This window comes from Hippoglossus stenolepis, chromosome 10 (assembly GCF_022539355.2).
Source record: "Hippoglossus stenolepis isolate QCI-W04-F060 chromosome 10, HSTE1.2, whole genome shotgun sequence".
In the NCBI taxonomy this organism is placed as follows: domain Eukaryota; kingdom Metazoa; phylum Chordata; class Actinopteri; order Pleuronectiformes; family Pleuronectidae; genus Hippoglossus; species Hippoglossus stenolepis.
Window position 1 is genome coordinate 18,866,795 of NC_061492.1, and position 19,242 is coordinate 18,886,036.

General features: G+C 41.9%; 1 protein-coding gene across 5 annotated transcripts in view; it reads left to right on the forward strand.

Annotated features, from left to right (window-relative positions):
* Positions 1-19,242, forward strand: part of daam2 (dishevelled associated activator of morphogenesis 2) — a 103,021-nt gene that overhangs the window by 43,051 nt on the left and 40,728 nt on the right. For all 5 annotated transcript variants that reach the window (XM_035167492.2, XM_035167491.2, XM_035167488.2 and 2 more), the window contains exons 3-4: positions 5,673-5,762; positions 15,556-15,630. In XM_035167492.2, coding sequence (XP_035023383.1) covers positions 5,673-5,762; positions 15,556-15,630 — 165 coding nt within the window. The remainder of the gene's footprint in view (positions 1-5,672; positions 5,763-15,555; positions 15,631-19,242) is intronic.

Below are 19,242 nucleotides of genomic sequence, written 5' to 3' on the forward strand. Positions count from 1 at the left end.
TGTGTTGCTCTGCCCTCTTTTTCTATCTGCTTTATCTATTTCTCTATATGGGAGCCTCATTCTTCTTTTCTCTGTCTCGTTATTTGGGACAGTTTTAATCCAACCACTCTGGGCCGTGGTCCAGCTGTCCAGTGTCAGGCACTGCATCTGTGCGCCACAACCTCTCATAGCTTCCACTCCATATAACTCCCAGTCGCTGTTTTTAGAAGCACGTAAATTACGATCTCAAAGCTGCGATGGTAAAATGATCCGTTCTCATTTGAAACCTCCACTTGTGTTTCCAGGAAAACTGGACTCTTTGAAACATAAATCTCATACTAATGTTCCCTTCAGTGTGACTCTCAAGCCGGACGCAAATCAATGTGTTGCGTAACAAGAGGGAATGGAAATGTTCTCCACCCTCTGCCTCATTGGGAGTGGGTTTCCTCCAGTGTACACCCTGGGGTGCACCCTCTCTTTCTTGTTCCCACCTCCCTCCTTCCCACTTGTAATATTCTTGTCTGAACTATGTGTAGACGCCAGCTCTCACAGTCAAACCTTATTTGAAGGGACGAAGAGGCAGTAGGTTAGCAGCGGCTAATGGCTGACTCATCAAAGAGAGGATACTATGACTCATCTGAACGCTGCAAAGTAGTTTGAGAGCAGCCACCGTGCGTTTGTTTGTGATTTGTCGGGTGATGTTAAGTAGCTAAATCTGTTCTCACCATATCGTCAGAATAAGAAGTCGGTCTTTTTTTGGTTGTGGCCAATGATTCAGAGCCTGACTTTGGCAAACACACACACACACTGATTGAATCTTGTTTGGGTCAATAATGGCAGCTACAGCTTCCTGTGGGTCCCCTTGAGGCCTCATATGACTTCCTGCCATCTTGCCTGTCTTTCCTCTGCCTTCCTGTCTCATCAAGAGACTCCTGCAGGATATTTGTATGTATTTATACGTATATATGTGTCTGTGTGTATATATAGTATAGTGTGTGCCACACTGACCCTCTCCGCTAGGGCTGTGACACTTCACATAAGTTATCGACATTCATATCCTGTGTGGAAACGCCACATCATAGTTGCACATGCATGCTAAAGGCTGTCATTCATGGACCACACACTTCACATTCAGCGGTGGTGATGCTCAGCAATCACACCTTTAGTCATTCGGTGACACCCTGTTTATCTAGTGCAGATTTTTGTCTGCCTCCAAAGTAAAATTGTCCTTCCTGAAAAAATGACCCCATAGGTCTTGAGTGCAAGCATCTTGTTACGACCAATAGTGGTGTCGGGCCATGTGATGCAATAGAAGAGCGACAAAGTCTGAGTTGGGAGGTGCTTGAGCCAGATGAATGGGTCCAACTCAAAACCCAGGACTTTCATATGATCAGGGTTTGTTTTACCCATGACTGGTCCACAACCTTAACTGTCTGTTATTCTTGTAACCATGACAACAAAGGTCCTTTAAACTTGAAGTACCATCCACCCAAACAGATCTGGAGTAGATCTGTAGTCTGAACAGCAGTAACAGGTATTGCACTCCCATGGTTCATTGCAACTCAACACTTTTTACCATAACAATCTTTGCATATGGTGTAGATACATGTTTAATTCACCCACTGAGATGTTGTGTCATCTGACTCCTGTTATGTCGACTGAAACTATTTAGCCATATAAGCTATGATTCATAGCATAATCCGATAGGGGTGATACACTTCATTATGTTCATGTATTTTTTAAATACGCTAAGTTTCACCTGTAAGATCTAAGGTCAAAGATAAATGTTGGCATGTGGAGGATTAAAATATCACTTTCGCCAATACACATATTTTCTGTGATTCCAAGAGCAACTAAAGAAGATGGATGAGTCTCTTGTTTGTGCATGAATTACAGATGTAGTGTAGTGTTTTCAGGAATTCATATGGAAAGAACTCAAGTGGGCCCAAATTCAGAATGTGGGCTTTTGCTTGGAATCTAGGAATCTATTTAATAAACAGAGATGACGCCAAAGAGGAGAGACTGGGGGAAATGAATGGTTGGTTATTAAGTTGTTTTTTAAATGATTCAGTTACAGTTCATGCATGAGCAGTTAAAGTGCCATATAAATGCTAAGTACACAAAGATCCCAGTGAGCAAGAGGGGGCAAATAGGAATAAATACATCAAAAATTACAATTTTTAATACACACAGTTCCAATATGTACCAATCAATGGAGAGAATGACAATAAATTCCAATTCTGTGTCTTTTATATTGTGTTAATTCATTAAAGCGTCTCACACGAAATTAAACTGGAGACTAAATCTATAAGTATTGCTTTCCGAGCTCCATCTCTCTCCACCACATCTTTTCTATTATCCCAGCACAGCTGATGTAGCCCGCCCGTCTTCAGAAACAGGAAATTGAGTGACAGAGAAGGTCAGTCAGTCTGGAACGGACGTGACAGTCAAAGACTCACAGCCACGACACCCTTTTTAATTTGTAAAATTATTCGATAGGCAGTGCTGTATGAAATATGAAAGGAAGGGTTCAGAAGCCTTAGGTATGTGTGTTTTTTCCCCCTCTGGAGCAGCAGGTGTAACAATATTAGCTTTGGTTTATGTGAATTCCCAACTGGAGCGTGCTGCTGTAGGAGGACGGGGGCACATCAAGGGAAGGATTTTACGCAGCAAAGTGGTTTTGTTTTGTTTTGTTTTGGAAAACCGAGAGGGAGCGGGTGTTTTTTTGGGTGTTGCTACGGTCATGAGGACAGGCCATGTGATGCGGATGTGGTATTGGAGCAAGGTTTTGATGGCGTGGGGTGGGGGGGGGAAGCAGGGATAGAAGGTGGAAGATATTGCATAACTGGAAAAGTGAAAAGTCCTTTGGCTGGCATGACAGGAACATTCCTCCACCCACCCAATGTCCTCATCCCCGACTTCATCTCTCTTTTCCATTTTCTCTGATTCAAACTGGTGCCTCTTCTTTCTGAAAACAACTAAGTGAAACTAGCAGTCCTCATTTTAAGCCCTCAATATGCATTAGGCCATAGTCCACCCTCTTGTTCTTGATTGTGACAACATTCTATTAATACAACTTATGTAATTATTTATCCGTTTCTAAATGGAATTCTTTTAAAAAAAACATCCTAAATCCTCATTTCATTGCTGACGTATATTGCCTCCTCGCATAACTCCCCCACCATATAAGACCTTAAATTGAGAGGCTTGAGGGGTTGTTGGGGGGGCGGGGGTTGGACAGAGAGAACGTGGAGCGTGGAGATCAGCTACCGGGCTCAGCTCCCATCTGGTTCAAATCCAGAGGGTCTCAATCTCACTGATTTCCCCACCAGCTCTCAGTATCAGCTCCTCCAAACAGCAGCAGCTTATATGGGAGGGCTTTGACCCAGCGAGCAGGCCACAGGCCAGAGACGAGCTCGCTTCGAGTCCTCTGTTTCCTCTGGAGGATGTGGAGAAAGGATTGAGATCCAAGCCAAAGCTGAAATCTGTAATGATTGAAGTGCAGAGAGTGATGATGTTCAGTTGGCACATGGCGACTGGTTTCCTTCTTGACAGTCAAGAACATATAGACTGTATATAAAGATGGATGACGTGTCTCCACTTCCTCCCAGTATCCAGAAATGAAGACAAAATATCCCAGATAAGAATGCTGCCATCTTTCTCATTTGGAGTCAGACTGTGCAGTAGCAATTGGGGGCTCGAGTAGAGAGTGCCCGCCCATACACACACACACAACCAATCATGTGTCAGTCTCAGCTGTCTATTGTCAGGTTTCATCCCATTTTTACTGCATCAAATAATTAACCCTAAACTTCCTGAAAACAATGAACAGTGTGATAACAACTAGCTAAAACATACACCAGACACCATCTTTGAGAAACATTCATTTTATGTGTGCTTTTGGTCCTTGTCAAATCCACAAGCATGGAGAAGGTGGTAATCATAGGCTATACTGCAGCCAGCCCCTAGAGGGTGATCAAGACACTTTGGCTTCACTTTGGGAGAGTGGACATGTTGTCCATCTTTATGTGCAGTCAATGCTTCTAGACCATACTGTGTCACATACACAGCAGCCATTATGGTAAGTTAACGTAGACTCTGGATGATCGGCTCGGTTCGTGAGTCACAGACAATCAGTGAAAAAAGAGTTAAGATGAAAAGTTTTTAAATCAAAGAGTCCAAAGCTTTATTGTGGTTTCTGTTCGCATTAGCCTCCATGAAGTTCACACCCTTGGAATTTTTGCCTTTTTTTTCCAAACCACTGTAAAGCTGCTGCTGGCCGTCCCATTGAAAGGACTGGGTGAGAGATGATGTCATTCTTCACAGTGTAGTGTCAGACACTTGGAATGTGGGCCACCTCAGCCCACCCTGTCCAGCTGAATGGCTGAAAACAAATCCTGTGAATCTACTGGCCGGCTTTGAGGGGCCCCAGCTCTGGCACCGGTAGCCATCTTCACTCTGGGGGGCCCTGGGGGCCCAGCACTTCTGGCTGACGTCATGGTAGCAAAACCATTATGATGAGATTAGTGTGAGCTTGTACACAATGCTCGGGTGCTCTAGCATCTCACCCTCTCCACTATGTTTTTTTGCATATCCATTTCCAGAACCTCATAGCTTCTTTTCTCTCCTTTATTCAGCACCTTCCTCTTTTTCTATCAATGCATCTCTTTTTTTCTACCCTGGTTTATCCATTTCTCTCTCCCAAGAATACACTTTTCCTTTCTGGCACACAGAGACTCATTTCCTGGGTTCATATGCATTTCAAAAGGTGCAGGAGGCTCCTTGTACCAAGCTGAAGAATTGAGACGAGCAGCAGGGTGAATATCAAAACACTCCTCTGTAGTCTGTGGAGACCGGTCCCTGGTTAGGCAGTGGGAAGGTTGGACAATCAAATGACACTGTGTAAACTTCACTCCCCTGGACATCTGTAGTCATTTATTTCTCTGTATTGCTGCAGGGACAAGAAAACAACATGGACTGAGGGATAGTTAGATAATATTCTCTTCTCTCATAAGCTGTAGTTAGACATACTCTGAACTCCGTGCATTTTCCTGAAAATTTCCAGAGGGGCTGTAGGTGAGAATGCATATGCCTCAGTTAGTTTCATCCAACATTTTCCAGAACTTTTCCTGCCAGTCCCGTTGTAAAATGTCTGGAAAATGTCAGAGTGAGACCATTTGTGAGGTTATAGGAGGGAAATGTCTGGGAAATTCACCCATAGTTGATCACGTTTTTAAAACATGACACACTTAAAATATATCTAAGGATGAAAAAGAGATGTTGTACACGTAGAAGATGCTGATGAAGATGTCAAATTGGAAAGACCATGTGATTTGAGACCTTTTGGTGGTAAGATCTGACAGCAGTGTTGATGTGCTGTAAACAAAAACATGTGATTTTCATCATGTCGTGCCTCGTACATGTTCAACCCAAATACCACTCCTCACCTGAATGTTTTTCTGGTTGTTTGGAACGTGGCTGAATCGGACAATCATTTGCTTCTATTCTTCTAAAAGACAAACCCTGAAAAATGTCTGAAACATTTTTTCCGGACATTTTCTGGAGATTATGTCTGGAAACTGCTATAGCAATTACTTAAAATGGTGCTCGACTATTTTCTTTGTTTGTTGAGTTTTTTTTATTGAATGTATGGTTTTACTGTGTCGATAAAACAACCTCCCTTGTTGTTGTAGGATGAGCTGGACCTGACGGATAAGAACAGGGAGGCCATGTTCGCTCTGCCTGATGAGAAGAAATGGCAAATCTACTGCAGCAAGAAGAAGGTGAGTCTGCCTCTGCTGTACTTTACCATACATCAGCCCCAAGCTCTGGCTGGCCCTCTGTTGACTGGCTGCCTCAACCCACAGTTCATAGCTTAACTGTTAGTGGTGAATGTTATTGAAGGGCAGTCTCTTTCCAGAACCCATTTGCAAGGCTCTAATATGTGGGATACTCTAAATGCATGTACACTCCATATATACAAACAACTCGTTGTATAAAATGCACTCCTATAGCTCCTGTTTCTTTCGGCAAGCCCCCAATTATCAAATCTCCTCCTCACGTCAGAGAAAGCAATTTCCTCACGCTGCTTAAGGAATTGTCAACATACCATGGGAGGACTAGAACATTCTGGTTAGCCCTCTCTTTCACCCCTCTCCACTCGCCAAAATGTCTCTCTCTGTCTTCGTACCCTTTGGCGTGTAGCTCCACAACAACTCTGGTCTCTGGTCTTTGTGGTCGAATATCCACCAGGAAATGACATTGTACTTGAAGAAAAGGGGGATTTCACCCCCCCCTTTTCTCTCTTCCTTCTGTCTCTTTCCTTCTCTCTCTCTCTCTCTTTTTCTATAGGAAATTGAACAGATAGTCATAAACCCACCCTTGTGTCTCTTTGCTAATTTGTTTATTTGGCTGAAGGTTTTGTTTTGGAAGGAGGACGAGTATCTAACCCTAACCCTCCTTCCACTTTCCAAGGCATGCAAGCTCGGCTTAGCTGATGTGATATGCTCTGACAACCTTTTTGAAGAAGGAGTAAATGCACACTGCTTGGTGTGTGTGTGTATGTGTGTGTGTGCGGTCTGGTGTGTGCACACCTGCATGTGTAAAAGTTTGTACTTGTACTCAGGCCAGTATTGAGTTACGAGGAAAAAGACGAGCAGCACAGTCGTGTTGTTTAGAGGGATGTCAAGGCGAGGATGGAAGCTGGAGCACCACAACAGTTTACAATGAAATGGAATACGGGTAAAAATAATAGAACAGGGAGATATAGTCTTTCTTTTAACACACTATGATAACCATTGGCCTTGGAATGTGCTATGCACCTTGAATACCTTACTTTGTATCAAAGAGGACTGAATTGTTGGCAGAATCCACATTTGCACATGTGAACCCACATAAAAGCCTCTAGTTTAATAATACTCAAATATCACTTATTGAATATCTTAATAAAGCAACCACAGACATTGTTATGAGGAGTCTTCGTGCTGTCGTGAAAGGAAGCAGAAACAGAGTTTTGACTATGGCTTGGTCATATGGGAACCAAACTGGGTTGCAGTGTGCACATAAGATGGGTTCAAAGGTAGGATCGAAATTTGTTGTTCCTCCCCCATCTCTTAGTCAGAAATCATTTCCTCTAGGTGAAAAAAAAATAAATACAGACGTGTGCCCAGCCAAGGAAATGTAGAGCAAAACTGGGGTTATAGTGCACAGCGGAAAGCCGGAGGAAAAACCAAACAAACTCCTTATTCATGGATAAATGTAATAGAGAATGAGGGAAACAACAACTGGTGTGCAATATCGGATAATAATCTGCATTCCTGTGTGTGAATATGGAAATAAAAAGGCCTGAATACTGTCCTCACATGCAAATACCCACACAGACATGAGAGACGTAGACTTAGGAAAGACCTGCAGGTTATTCAGACACATCAACAGTACTTGCACTGTGTTCCCTAGAATTACAGCATGAGAGTGATTGGAATGGAGAGCCGAGGACAGCAGAATTTCCCTCCGCCGTTCCTGTCGGCGACAAACACTGGTCCCCTTGTTTCCTCCAGCCAAGCGACTGCTCCAGTTGTTAGGGTTAGATAACACTTGGAGGGTGCCACTGAACGCCCAACAAAGGGACAAACTAGGTTTTTGTTCACCTGCAAAACAAACTGTCCAACACATTTACCGCTAATCTGTTTCAGTCCAGTGAAAACCGCATATTACAAATCAAATTTTGTACGTGTTCACCTCAAGTGAAGACCAAATGCTTCTTTCTAGCCAGAGAAAGTTCTCTTACTTCTTAGGCTAATAAAAAAACTTAAACCGCCCTTATTTACTTTTTGGCATTTTAGACACAGTTTTTGGACATGTTTGGTTGATGTAACCCAAAATGGCTTCCAAGATTTTTTATATAAGTCTAGAAACCGCTTTAGCATAATTGTAATTTTTTTAACCAATAGGACTTAGAAAATCACACACGCACACAATGTAGTATTCTTAGTTTTTGTGGCTAACATAGCTATCACATGCTACATGCATAGACACAGAGCAGCACTATCATTGAATTGGAGTTGGGGTTTTGGCCATCTGATGAATAAAACATCATCTAAACTCTGTTTTTACAAGTGGTTTGGTCTCTTTGAAGTTCTGAGAAGAATATCTCAGGGGTCTTTGGACTTTCATCTCTGGCTACTTGCTAATTTTGTCTGACTGCTGTTCGCTTCTCGACACAGGCATTTTAACAGGCCTCGTTTGCTGAAAAACCTGTCCTGCTGCTGCTTGGAACAAGGTTGATGAGAAGTCAGATAGAATCACACATTAAGTAACATTAGTGTTTCACCGGGACCAAAATAATAAGCTGCAAGACGCCTATAAGCCCTATAGACCAGCTAACTGCTTATTCAATAACGCTCACTAAATTTATAACTTCAAGATACATTTTTGACATAACACGGAATCATATAAGTCAATAGGCCTCTTACAAACATATTCATTCTTAAGGTATATGTAGCACTTTAAGAAAAATCTGTGGCAATATCACCAAATGTCTTGTACTTAGACTTTTCTTGCAGGTATACAAATAAGACTCATGAATCATGAAAACAAATTGACTGCCCTTCCTGGTGAAAACACACTCGTTTGAAATTGTCTTAATCTAAATGATTGATACAATTTAAACAAATTGACTGCAAAACAAACATTGTGTTCACTATATCATCATCACCCTTATGGCTCGCCAAGTTTTAGCCTTTTTATTGGCACATTTTTTCACAGCAGCATCTACATTTCAGCTGTTCTCTCACTCTGACAGCTGCTTCAGGGACTTTTACACAGGTCACTGTCCAGAGTCATCCTCTGTTATAACATCTGACAGTGTAACATCACCTACTGTCTGCTGTAATATTCTACTGTCTAATATCTCACTGCCTGTCCTCCTCTTGACCACTTCACGCACGTGTGAACTTTACTTTGAAAAGACAGGTTTCTTTACTGTCGAACATACTATCATGTGGGTTCAACCATTCTCTCTTTAGATCACAGTATTGGCCTGCTCTAACTACATACCCTTGACAGATGTACTGATAACATTTCCTAGTTGTTTTTTTACTAATACAACGCTGACATTTCTTTCTTTTTTTCTGATTTCTGAGAGCAGGACTGAAGTTCCATAGAGGGAAATTAGTTTTGCTCTTTAATTCAATAGGCAGCCTCCCGTGGATATTTTAGACATATTGATTATTCAAATTTTCAAGTTTCACAGTTCTTAAGCTCCTCATGACCAGGTGATATTTACCAGTCATTGATTTCAGCTTGGTTTGATGTTCGATGTCTTCAGAACATTTAAGATTTACATCCCATATGAGTTTACACTCCGACATCAACTTGTGTTTTTGTTTAAATAAAGCTGTTTGTTTAGTTTATTGGACACAGGTCCTTTTAGGGTGTTTAGCCAATATCAGTCAGCAGAGCTGTAAGAGAATTAGAGTGAATATGGTCTCTGTGTACCATGACTAACTCGAACATCTTGTGGAGGCCTTCAGACTATACATAAACCAACTGATCTGCACCTCTGATCTCAGCCACCCAGTCAGACACAGCCAGCTGTAAATGTGTGTGTGTTTGCTTGTGTGTGAGAAAGAGAGAGTGGACTTCATTTATGGTAAGCGTGAGAGGGTTATATACAGTATATGTGCAGCATACAACTTCAACAGAGATGGATAACTTAAATGTTTTACTCGTGTGTGTGTGTGTGTGTGTGTGTGTGTGTGTGTGTGTGTGTGTGTGTGTGTGTGTGTGTGTGTGTGTGTGTGTGTGTGTGTGTGTGTGTGTGTGTGTGTGTGTGTGTGTGTGTGTGTGTGTGTTTGCTAGCGTGACTCTTATCCAGCAGCCTCCAGGTAGAGAACACGATGTAACATCTAATAACTTCTGATAATCGTTCAGTGCCGGGAGCCAAACAGGGTCTCCTGACTCGTATTTGTAGCGCTCCACTGACCACACGCACACACAAAGAGAGAGAGAGACACACACATACACTGTTTTCAGCCCATGATCACACAACACGATTCTTCACCAGCATCTAAACACTAAAAAAACTAGCACAGATCGGTTTTCTACTCTACTAAATGTAGCTTAAATAGATTATACTATTTACTGCAGTATTTGTTTGGCTGTCCAAAATCATCCAATGTTAGCTTCATCTCATATGCTTCAATGGGAATGCCATCGCTTAACACAAGCTGGCTGATGCTACGTAAACTCAAACGTTCGCCCCTCCCACAGAAGCACATTTCTTCAATTATCAGCCACATGTGCTTTATCCCCATCACCTAAACTAATGTGACCCCGAGCAAAGATTTCTGCTTGAGCGCGTTCTATAACTTGTGTAATGTTAGCTACCTGTCAGAGATGGCGAGCGTTACATAATCTTCCAGAATTCAATATCCTGTCCATTTCCTGCCTCTCTAGGTGAGACTCTATATCCCGGCTTCCATAGATAAATATTCCCTGCAGAGGGATTGGCTCTTTGGAATGTAGGACAATCCCCCTCGTTGCGCAGACGGGAATATTTGTGGTGACAGCTGGAGCAGAGAATATGAGGAAAATATTGACTTAAATGACAGCTAATGCATCCCAATGGCTTGCTGTAACACGGTCCTGCAGTAGTTGCTGGACGGCCCATGTACTTTGTCTTAGACACGAGCTACAATATGAATAATTTGCACATGGAATATTTCACATCATTTACTTTTGTTTACCGGACAAAATACAAATGTTTCACTCGAGAATCCACTGGGCTCCATTTCTCCCTCAATATTTAACTTTGGTACATTCGATATTGCCAAAGAGATGATTACATTTTCAACTAGTATTATTCTCAGTCTCTGTGTTATAATATTTAGTTATCTGCAGTACTCCAAGTTCTCCAAGATGCCTGGAACAAAAGTTAAGTGATTAATACAAAAATTTCATGGCATTATTTTCGAAAGCATCCTCACTTTACTTTTAGTGCCTAAAACTCTTTGTATATAAAGGCATGCCTCTGGAATAGTAAGCAGAATTAGGGCTGCATTTCATGGTTTATACCACTTCTCCTTTCAGGGTCGCAGGGGTATCTAGAGCCAATCCCAGCTGACCCTGGGCGAGAGGCAGGTGGACCCTGGACAGATTGCCAGCGTATAGCAGGGCCAACATATAGAGACAAACAACGCTTTACACAGTCAGACAATTAAGAGTCTCCAATTAACCTTTCTTGCATGTTTTTGGACTGCGGGAGTAAGCAGGAGAACCTGAAAAAAAAGCCTATGCATGTCTTTGTTTTGGTCTACAAATTAACCTCTGTGTTGTATTTTAGCAGTGACTACACAACATTCAGGTCTTTTTTTTAAATTTCTTGCCAAGGACAAATTCTTTTTGCAGGGCTTTTTTCCTCCTTTAAACGCAGGCTTTTGCAGTTCTCTCCTTTTGTCCATGAAGTGCTCTTTGAATATAGGGTATTTCACTCTGTATTGTGCTGCTTGCCTTTGCTGTCATGATTTTGGACGGCTCATGAAAGTCCCCACATCGCAGCCAGGGTCCCCCCGGGCCTCTCTGAGCACATGGGAACAGAGTGTTTGAAGCCCGATGAGAACTCCCATTGCCAGAGAAACTGGAGACCTTGTGGAAACATTTCGCTGATCGCCAATGTATAGATTAGAAGCCTGTCTGAGACCCAGAGCAGCTGAAAAGCTTTCGGAGGATGGATGAGAACAAGTTGGGCTGCCAAAGTACAGAGACTGGAAGACGCGAAGGTGAAAATGTGCTGATGTGCAGAACATGCTTACATGGATGTAAATGGGGGTTACGACAAAGCACTTGTTGGTGTTAGAAGGAACGTGGAGTCATCAGCCAGTGACATACCATCATATTTTGGACTATTTCATATACTCCTGCACATCATCCATCCATTCTCTATACTGCTTATCCCTTTGAGGGTTGCTAGGAAAGCTGGAGCCAATCCCTGCTGACATTGGGCGAGAGGCAGGTTACCAGAGTATCCCAGGGCCAACATACAAAGACAAACAACTATTGACACTCACATTCACTCAGACGGTTCATTTAGAGTGGGTGTTTGGTTAATTGGACTGCTGGAGGATGCCAGAGTACCCGGAGAAAACCTAAGGGGAGAACATGAATGATAGCAAGGAGAAACTTGAGGCAGAATTCAAACCAGGAACCTTCTTGCTGCGACACTGCTACCCACTGCACCACAGTGCCGACCTTTTGCTCATTATTAAGAGTGTAAGTCACTGAAAGTTTTAGTATGAAACAAGTGAAAACCTCTGATGGCCCTTCCAAATTCTTAACGTGCAACTATGGCACAGGGAGGATTTCGGCTTTCTACCCCCTGTTGCTCCTAAAGTCGTGACTTAAAATGTGTTCTCTATGTGTGTAGGACTCTTAAAGTCTCTGAGCTCAGTTATCGGTATCAGTGCAATCATTTGAGGAAGTTTGAAATCTTTTAGGCGGCTTGTTACAAGACAGCAGGGGTGCGGAAATATGTAATTCCATCTGCTCTTTCAACAGGTGCCCCCTAAATGTAAGCGTCTGCCCAATACACAGGGACATATTCTTGAACTGTGTATTTTAGTCAGGTATTTGAGTCTTAACAGAAAAAATATATATCCCTCAACAGATGCTTGTAACAAGAGGAGCACATTAAGCAAATATAGCTGATACACTGTTGGGGATTCCTGTCCTCCTGTAAATCATATTTAATGTCACCAGACACAAGGAATGTACGGTGTAGGGAAAGTGTGTAATTGCTGTAATAGAGTGACGGGCTTGACCTTAAACTGTCGCAGTGGAGCACACGACGGGGATGTTTTCACCCAGAAAACCAAAAGCAGAAGAGCTCTCTGAACATGAGTGTTCAGCACTTTCATTCAAATGTGTGCACTTACAGCACAAACTCTTCATCCACATCCAACGTCGTCTGGTGTTTGCACTTTTGTTTTAATCCAGGCTCCACTCTATGGAAACTGGCGTCTTATCAGAACGTTTTTAATACCAGTCATCAAATGTGATTAACTCCCAGAAGGGTTTGATCATGCAAGCAGTGCATGAGAACAAACTTAGCATCACTGCAGCTCCTGGAATTTCCATTTAAAGGGTAAATATTCAGGAAATGTGACTAGGACCCCCAAAACAAACCTCACATTGTCGGGATTTTTTCATTTGCCCCAAAACGAGACGATAATTACAGTATTTTGCTTTTCATTTGGGCTCGTGAAACTGCCAGAGTAAATGTTGCATTGGACTCGACATGTTTTTGAGGGTGTGTCGGCGGCTGTAATTTGGCTGAAGGGCCAGAGAGCGAGGCAGTTAAGTTGTTAATCTCAGCGTCAGGATCTGTCTGGCATTGTGTCCTGAGTGTGTCAGCAGCATGGTGGAAAACACAAGCTGAGTGGTACAGTGAGCCCTATTGTTTTTGTTTCAGTTGAGCGATTTAGCTTGAGCTCAAATTCTGACACAGAATGCTGCAGATCAGAAACGCTGGTCAAGGACTGCAATCCACATACACCAACCCAGCCATACACATTTAAGCTTTGCTGTTTCTGCTGCTCAGTTCAGCTCTTGAAGTTTATTTGGGTTACTGGAGGAAATAAAAGGATTTTATGTCCTGGCACAATCAAAGAGTTCACCTGCTTTAATCAACAGAAAATATAATTTGCTTTTGTCTGTGTCGTGCCACAATGCAAATATTGAATTAGTGTTTTAGAAATGCAGGTATTTGTTGGCCCAAAATATAGATTTTCCATATAAAGAGGGAACCCAAAAGGACATGATGAGCTCTTGCTCCAACATGGATGCCCTTTAAGCCCCTGCATACTGTAGTTTAATGACAAACTCAAGAATAATCTGTTGGTGGAACGGCATAATAATTAACTTTTATAGTATGCTTGTTACTCTAAACAGATGTACTGCCATTGAATGATTGTTTCTTTTTAATATGGCCTTACATAAAGTAACTTAAGTTGAACTCAAGTTTTCTGCAGCTTTATGTAGGAAAGGGATCTGAACTTATGTTATATGGCTTTCACACTCAATACATGACAGAGAAAACAAAGTCTTCTGAACCCTGAAGACAGCCAAGATACCCACTGTGTGTTGAAGAAAAGGCTTTTGAAGAAACATACACTTAAAGCATTGGTATAGGATTACTCTTGTATATTACAAAACCAGTTTAACACGAATGTGGCATACTATGCGTTTCAAACTCTTGCTGACATGCACACAGAGCAACAAGTACGCTCCACCAGCGCTCCAAGCTAAACAAGACCAGATGTGAACAAGGAACGTGGTCTTTGTATTCCCCTGTGCCTTGGTTTGCTCGTGGCATCACGCTTCCCTGGATTCTTCTGGACAAACTATATCTCTGACGGGCTATTTGAAAATGATTGTGGAGTGCACTTTGTTCCTCAAGATCTTCCCTTTCCCCCCTTTTCTATCTCTGTGCAATACAAGACAAGTGAGCAGTGTTATGGGCTGCACTGGCCCATCCATTTAGGCTTCATGTGGATATTGAGGTATTGAGTTATGGTAGAAAACAGAAAGTAAAATAGTATGAAATTAAAGTAGCTCCCTTGCAGAAGTGCCAATGCAACCCAAAGAGGCTGCAGGGTTCATCACAGTCAACCCGTATGTTGGATGTAATGAACATGATGGTGTTCAGAATGGAAAGTCTTGGCCACCTGAACAGCATAAGTCTAGTTGGCCCATGTTTCTTGTGCACAAGAAGTAGTTTTGGGCTGATGTTTCATCTTATGGAAAAGTCACTGGGTTACATGAATATGAAACATAAATATTCACATCAAATTCCATGTAAAGCCATCATTCTGTCCTTTTAGATACCTTGTCATGGACTAAATTCCCAGTAAGGTTCTACAGGAAAGGTCAGGGCATCATCATAATCATTAGGAATAGACTGTTTCCAGACTTCTGACACACTGTGTGTCAAATGTGTCCAAGCATTCAAAAACTGTAAGTCTAGTTTCATGTGCTCATCAGACATTTACGTTTACATGGTCACAAATATTCCCATTAAGACAATAACATGTCTTAATAGCATTGTAATGTCCTATTGGAACTTTTACAGCATTTTGCAACATCGACATACTGCAGTTACCAACTGCTTGACAACTCTTTCCCTGGGTTTGAGTGTCAAGAAGTTGTAGGACGTGAGTTATAATGAGACTTTGCTCTGTAACATGTTACCAGGAATATGAATGGAATATTCTATTAGCAACTCATATAATCATCATGTTGGAAAAAATATCTTATTCAGAATATGGTCAGAGGTCAGCATATTGGTTTCCATGTAAACGTATTCAATGACAGCTTCTTTTCCCTGTTAGAAAAAAGATCAGTCAAAGTTTTGATGGTAGGATTGGATAGGAATCCTACATATTTAGGTATCTATCTAGCCTACATTCAAATGGCAACAGAGAAATGTTGAACAGTGTGGATGCATGTAAAAGCTGTGAGTTATTCAAGAACTGAATTAATGTTGCTGTGTTTGATTCAGTCTGTCTTTGTGTCCACTAACAGGAGCAAGAGGACCCCAACAAGCTGGCCACCAGCTGGCCCGACTACTACATTGACCGCATCAACTCCATGGCTGCTGTAAGTCAAACTCATTGTCTGAATGTCTGTCTCCCTCTATTTGAAGAGAGCGTGTTTAACTTTACTTCAGGCTTCTGACTTGCACTTCTCAGAGGTCACTGTTCACTCAGCCATTCTTTCTCAGATTTCTCTCTTGGCTCGCTTTTTATCATCTCTCCCCGCTGACTGCTTGTTATAAGTGCATGACCACATTCCTTTGCTGTGACCCCAGCATTCACACACACTGTGATGACAAACAGGCTATTTAGACACTCAGCAGTCGAGTCAGTGGGAATGAATGTCAAAGACACGGAGCAAAGCCAGGATGACCAGATTCATTATTTCTGGCCTACGTCGCTGCCAATATAAACAACACGATACCACTTAAAAAACTGTCTTCTACCATGATCTCAGTTATACTTTATACAGTTACTGCTGTTGTGTAAGATTCTCTTATTTGGCCATTGACTGGTCCGCGCCAGTGGCCTCTGACCCTGAGACCTTATGTAGACGACGAGTTGGCTCCCAAATGTTTGGAAATCGTAAAACATTACATTTTTTAGAGTTTCTCTTAAAAGATGACAAGTAAATGTGAAATTTAGAGACTTACAAGTTAAAAGTGGAGACAGTCTAGCAGGAGCCTCTTGTATCAGTAATGAATTTTTCAGCATTTCAGTTGGTTTATTTTGTTGTTGTATTTTTCTTCTTGCCACTTAATGTAGTCTAGTATTTACCAGTCTTTCCAGGCCATGGGGATAAACGGTTCAACAATAGCTTATATAGACCACCTTAAACTTAGGGCCAAAATGTAATGGCATCTAATATCTGTTTATTGCTATTTTGTTTGCTGTTCTGGCAAACACGCCTGGGCCAACAACCCACATTGAATGTTGCTATTTTTACAGCTGTTTTTGTTTATGGGACGAGAAGGAGTTACCTCTGAACGGAGCACCGGTACCTGAGCTCTGGAAAAAGTATTTTTCTGTCATTTTCTTAAAGCCTAGACTGCACATAGGCACAAACGCAGACTCACATAGACATACACTGTATTTTAAGTGAAGTTAAAGGAAAGCACTGATTTGTAAGTTGCCAAGAACTTAAAATCCACAGGGGCTGTAGCGGTGCCTCTGTGCTATTAGATGTCAGACAAACTGTCAGAGTTATGTTTCAGCCTTTCTTTTTCTTTCTTTTTGCCATACTACTGTAAAGCAGGTCTTTGCACTCTGCAAATCATTTGTTTATAGTCTGCTGTATGGTATGTGTAGAGTTTTAAAATGTTGGCATTGCTTTAAAGCTAGTGTCAAATTTTGCCGGTATAAGATATTTCCATTTTATTCCACTGGTTTAAAAAATTGTCAGTATAAGTAATTGCACTAATACTGTAGAGGAGGTGGGGGATACTTGTTTGAAGAAAAAGAAAGTAAAACAAGTTGATTCACATTGGAAACACCTGAAATGATATCCTTGGATGAATTGGTTCTCCTTGCAAAAAGACAATTCAGATTTTACGACTCTTTCAACAGATGAAAGAAGATATTTTTTGCGGTCCCTATTCCCTTTTGTTGCACAAGTAGTCTCTTGTTCAAGCGCCACTTCAGCAACGTCTCTTTTATTCACCATAACTCCAACCAATTTCCTCGCCTTCCTGAGTCACTTTTGCACCCCCACTTACAGTCCTCCATTTGCTCCACCACTGTGCTCCAGACAGAATCTTGACAAGAGAGCATTTTTCAAATTTGGAGGTGCTCCGCTTGTCCATGACTTCATAGCTTGGCTCACAGATACAAGCTCACTCACCAGGGACAGCCCCTTCCACAGTAGCCGAGGTTACTGGATGAGCTCATTTTCGCTTTGCCGCCCAGAGAGATTAGTGTACAACCAGCATCTTGGATGTTCATTCATAAAAGCATGTCAGAGCCCTGGGGCTTCTTGTTGGCCACTGAGTGATAAGTGAAATGTCCTCGTGACTCTGACAAGAGTTTCTGCAGCCCTGCTGTGTCCGGTGTGCGGGGCCTCACAACGCCCACCTGGATGGGCTTTTCTGAAGATGGACAGAAAAAGAGATCCAAAACAGTGGCAAGAAGAAAGGCCTGTTATTTCTCAGTGATGTGAAGAAATGCACAGAAATCACAATTGCACCTCACAACCTCAAAATAGGGATTCAAACTAGCATTGCAAAATGCAAAAACAACCTTGGAGCCATTGATCAGTCAGTTAGGTAGTGGAGAAAAACCTGCCTTCATGTTATTGACACAAGTCAATTTAATGTTCTACATTAAAATAACACACCCTGTTTTCAACTCTTTAGCACTTAGTCAAACAATTTTCGTTCACTTGAAAACTGAAAATTCAGGTGTTTCGAAAAAAGCAATCACACAAAACAGCTTTGAAGGCGAAAAGATATTGGTAATTTTACCACATTATAATTAATTGTCTTTCAACAGGACAGTTTAATCCACTTGTTTCCAGTCACATCATTACACTCAATTTCAGTTGTTAGTTTTTAGCCACAGGGGAACAACAGGATATTAGTTCGGTTACAGCCAGTACTTTGTTAGCTTAATTAGGTTTTGTGCCTATGTCTGACTTTGCAATTTTGGTGAAAAAACAATGTTGTTTTGCCTTCATTTATTTTGAACAAATGCTTTTTTTACTGGAAGCATTAGTGACGCACATGGATGAAATTAAGGTTTTGATGAGCTGCACTCATCACTCACTCAGTTAACAACGCAATGACGACTAGCTTGAAGGTGCAGTTCTGGCTCTAGGGGGCTCTTCCCATAATAAGGATTCAGGGAAGTGCCTTCTGCTGGTTTACCAACCAGCTATAATAATATCCTTATGTGCATGTTGGCCACAGGTTAGATCGAGCTTACAAATACCAGATGTAGGAAGGAGTCATTTGGCCAGACTCATTGACATGGTGAACTGGCTCGCAGCACGACCAAATCATTCACTCTCTCCAACACTTGTTGTGTCCAACTTCCCATTGACTACGAGCATATTCGTTGAGAGAAACCGGAGCCAGAGCTTTTACTTCTTGGCACAGGGTCCTTGAACCATCTGGAGTTGAGGCTAAGTTGACACGATGGATGTTTTGACTGCGCTGTTTCTAGATTAAACACTCTCGCTCACTGGACAGACCAGAGCTGCTGTTAGGTAGTCAAACATGGGGTTGCTTCAGTTTGCCATGTGGGTGCAGTTTGTCCAAAGCAGTCATACCGAGAATATTTCCACCCTGTTTTTGACCCATTTTTAAGGGTTTAAAGGCTGGAAAACAGGGTGACATTTAAGCAAATCAATGGGCTGCCACTGTGACTAGATCTCTCCACTGCTGAACCGCTCATTGTTTGAACCTTAGCACTTGGCAGTGGGCTGACATGGAAAAAAGCCTGGAGAGGCTAAACAGAAGCCCTATGGCCCTGACTAATGGGAGCACAGTAGCTCTTTAATGTTGTTGAGGGAAGCCTTTATGTGATGAAGAAATGCATTAACACTATACCCCTGGTCTAAGTGTTTTTTTATTAATCACCCTGTCTGTTGAAAGCGTGATTGGAGCTAATTGTCTGCATGGCTTGTTTTGGCATGTGTCTATAACTTCAAACAGTTCTTTCAAAGAAACATAAAAGTATA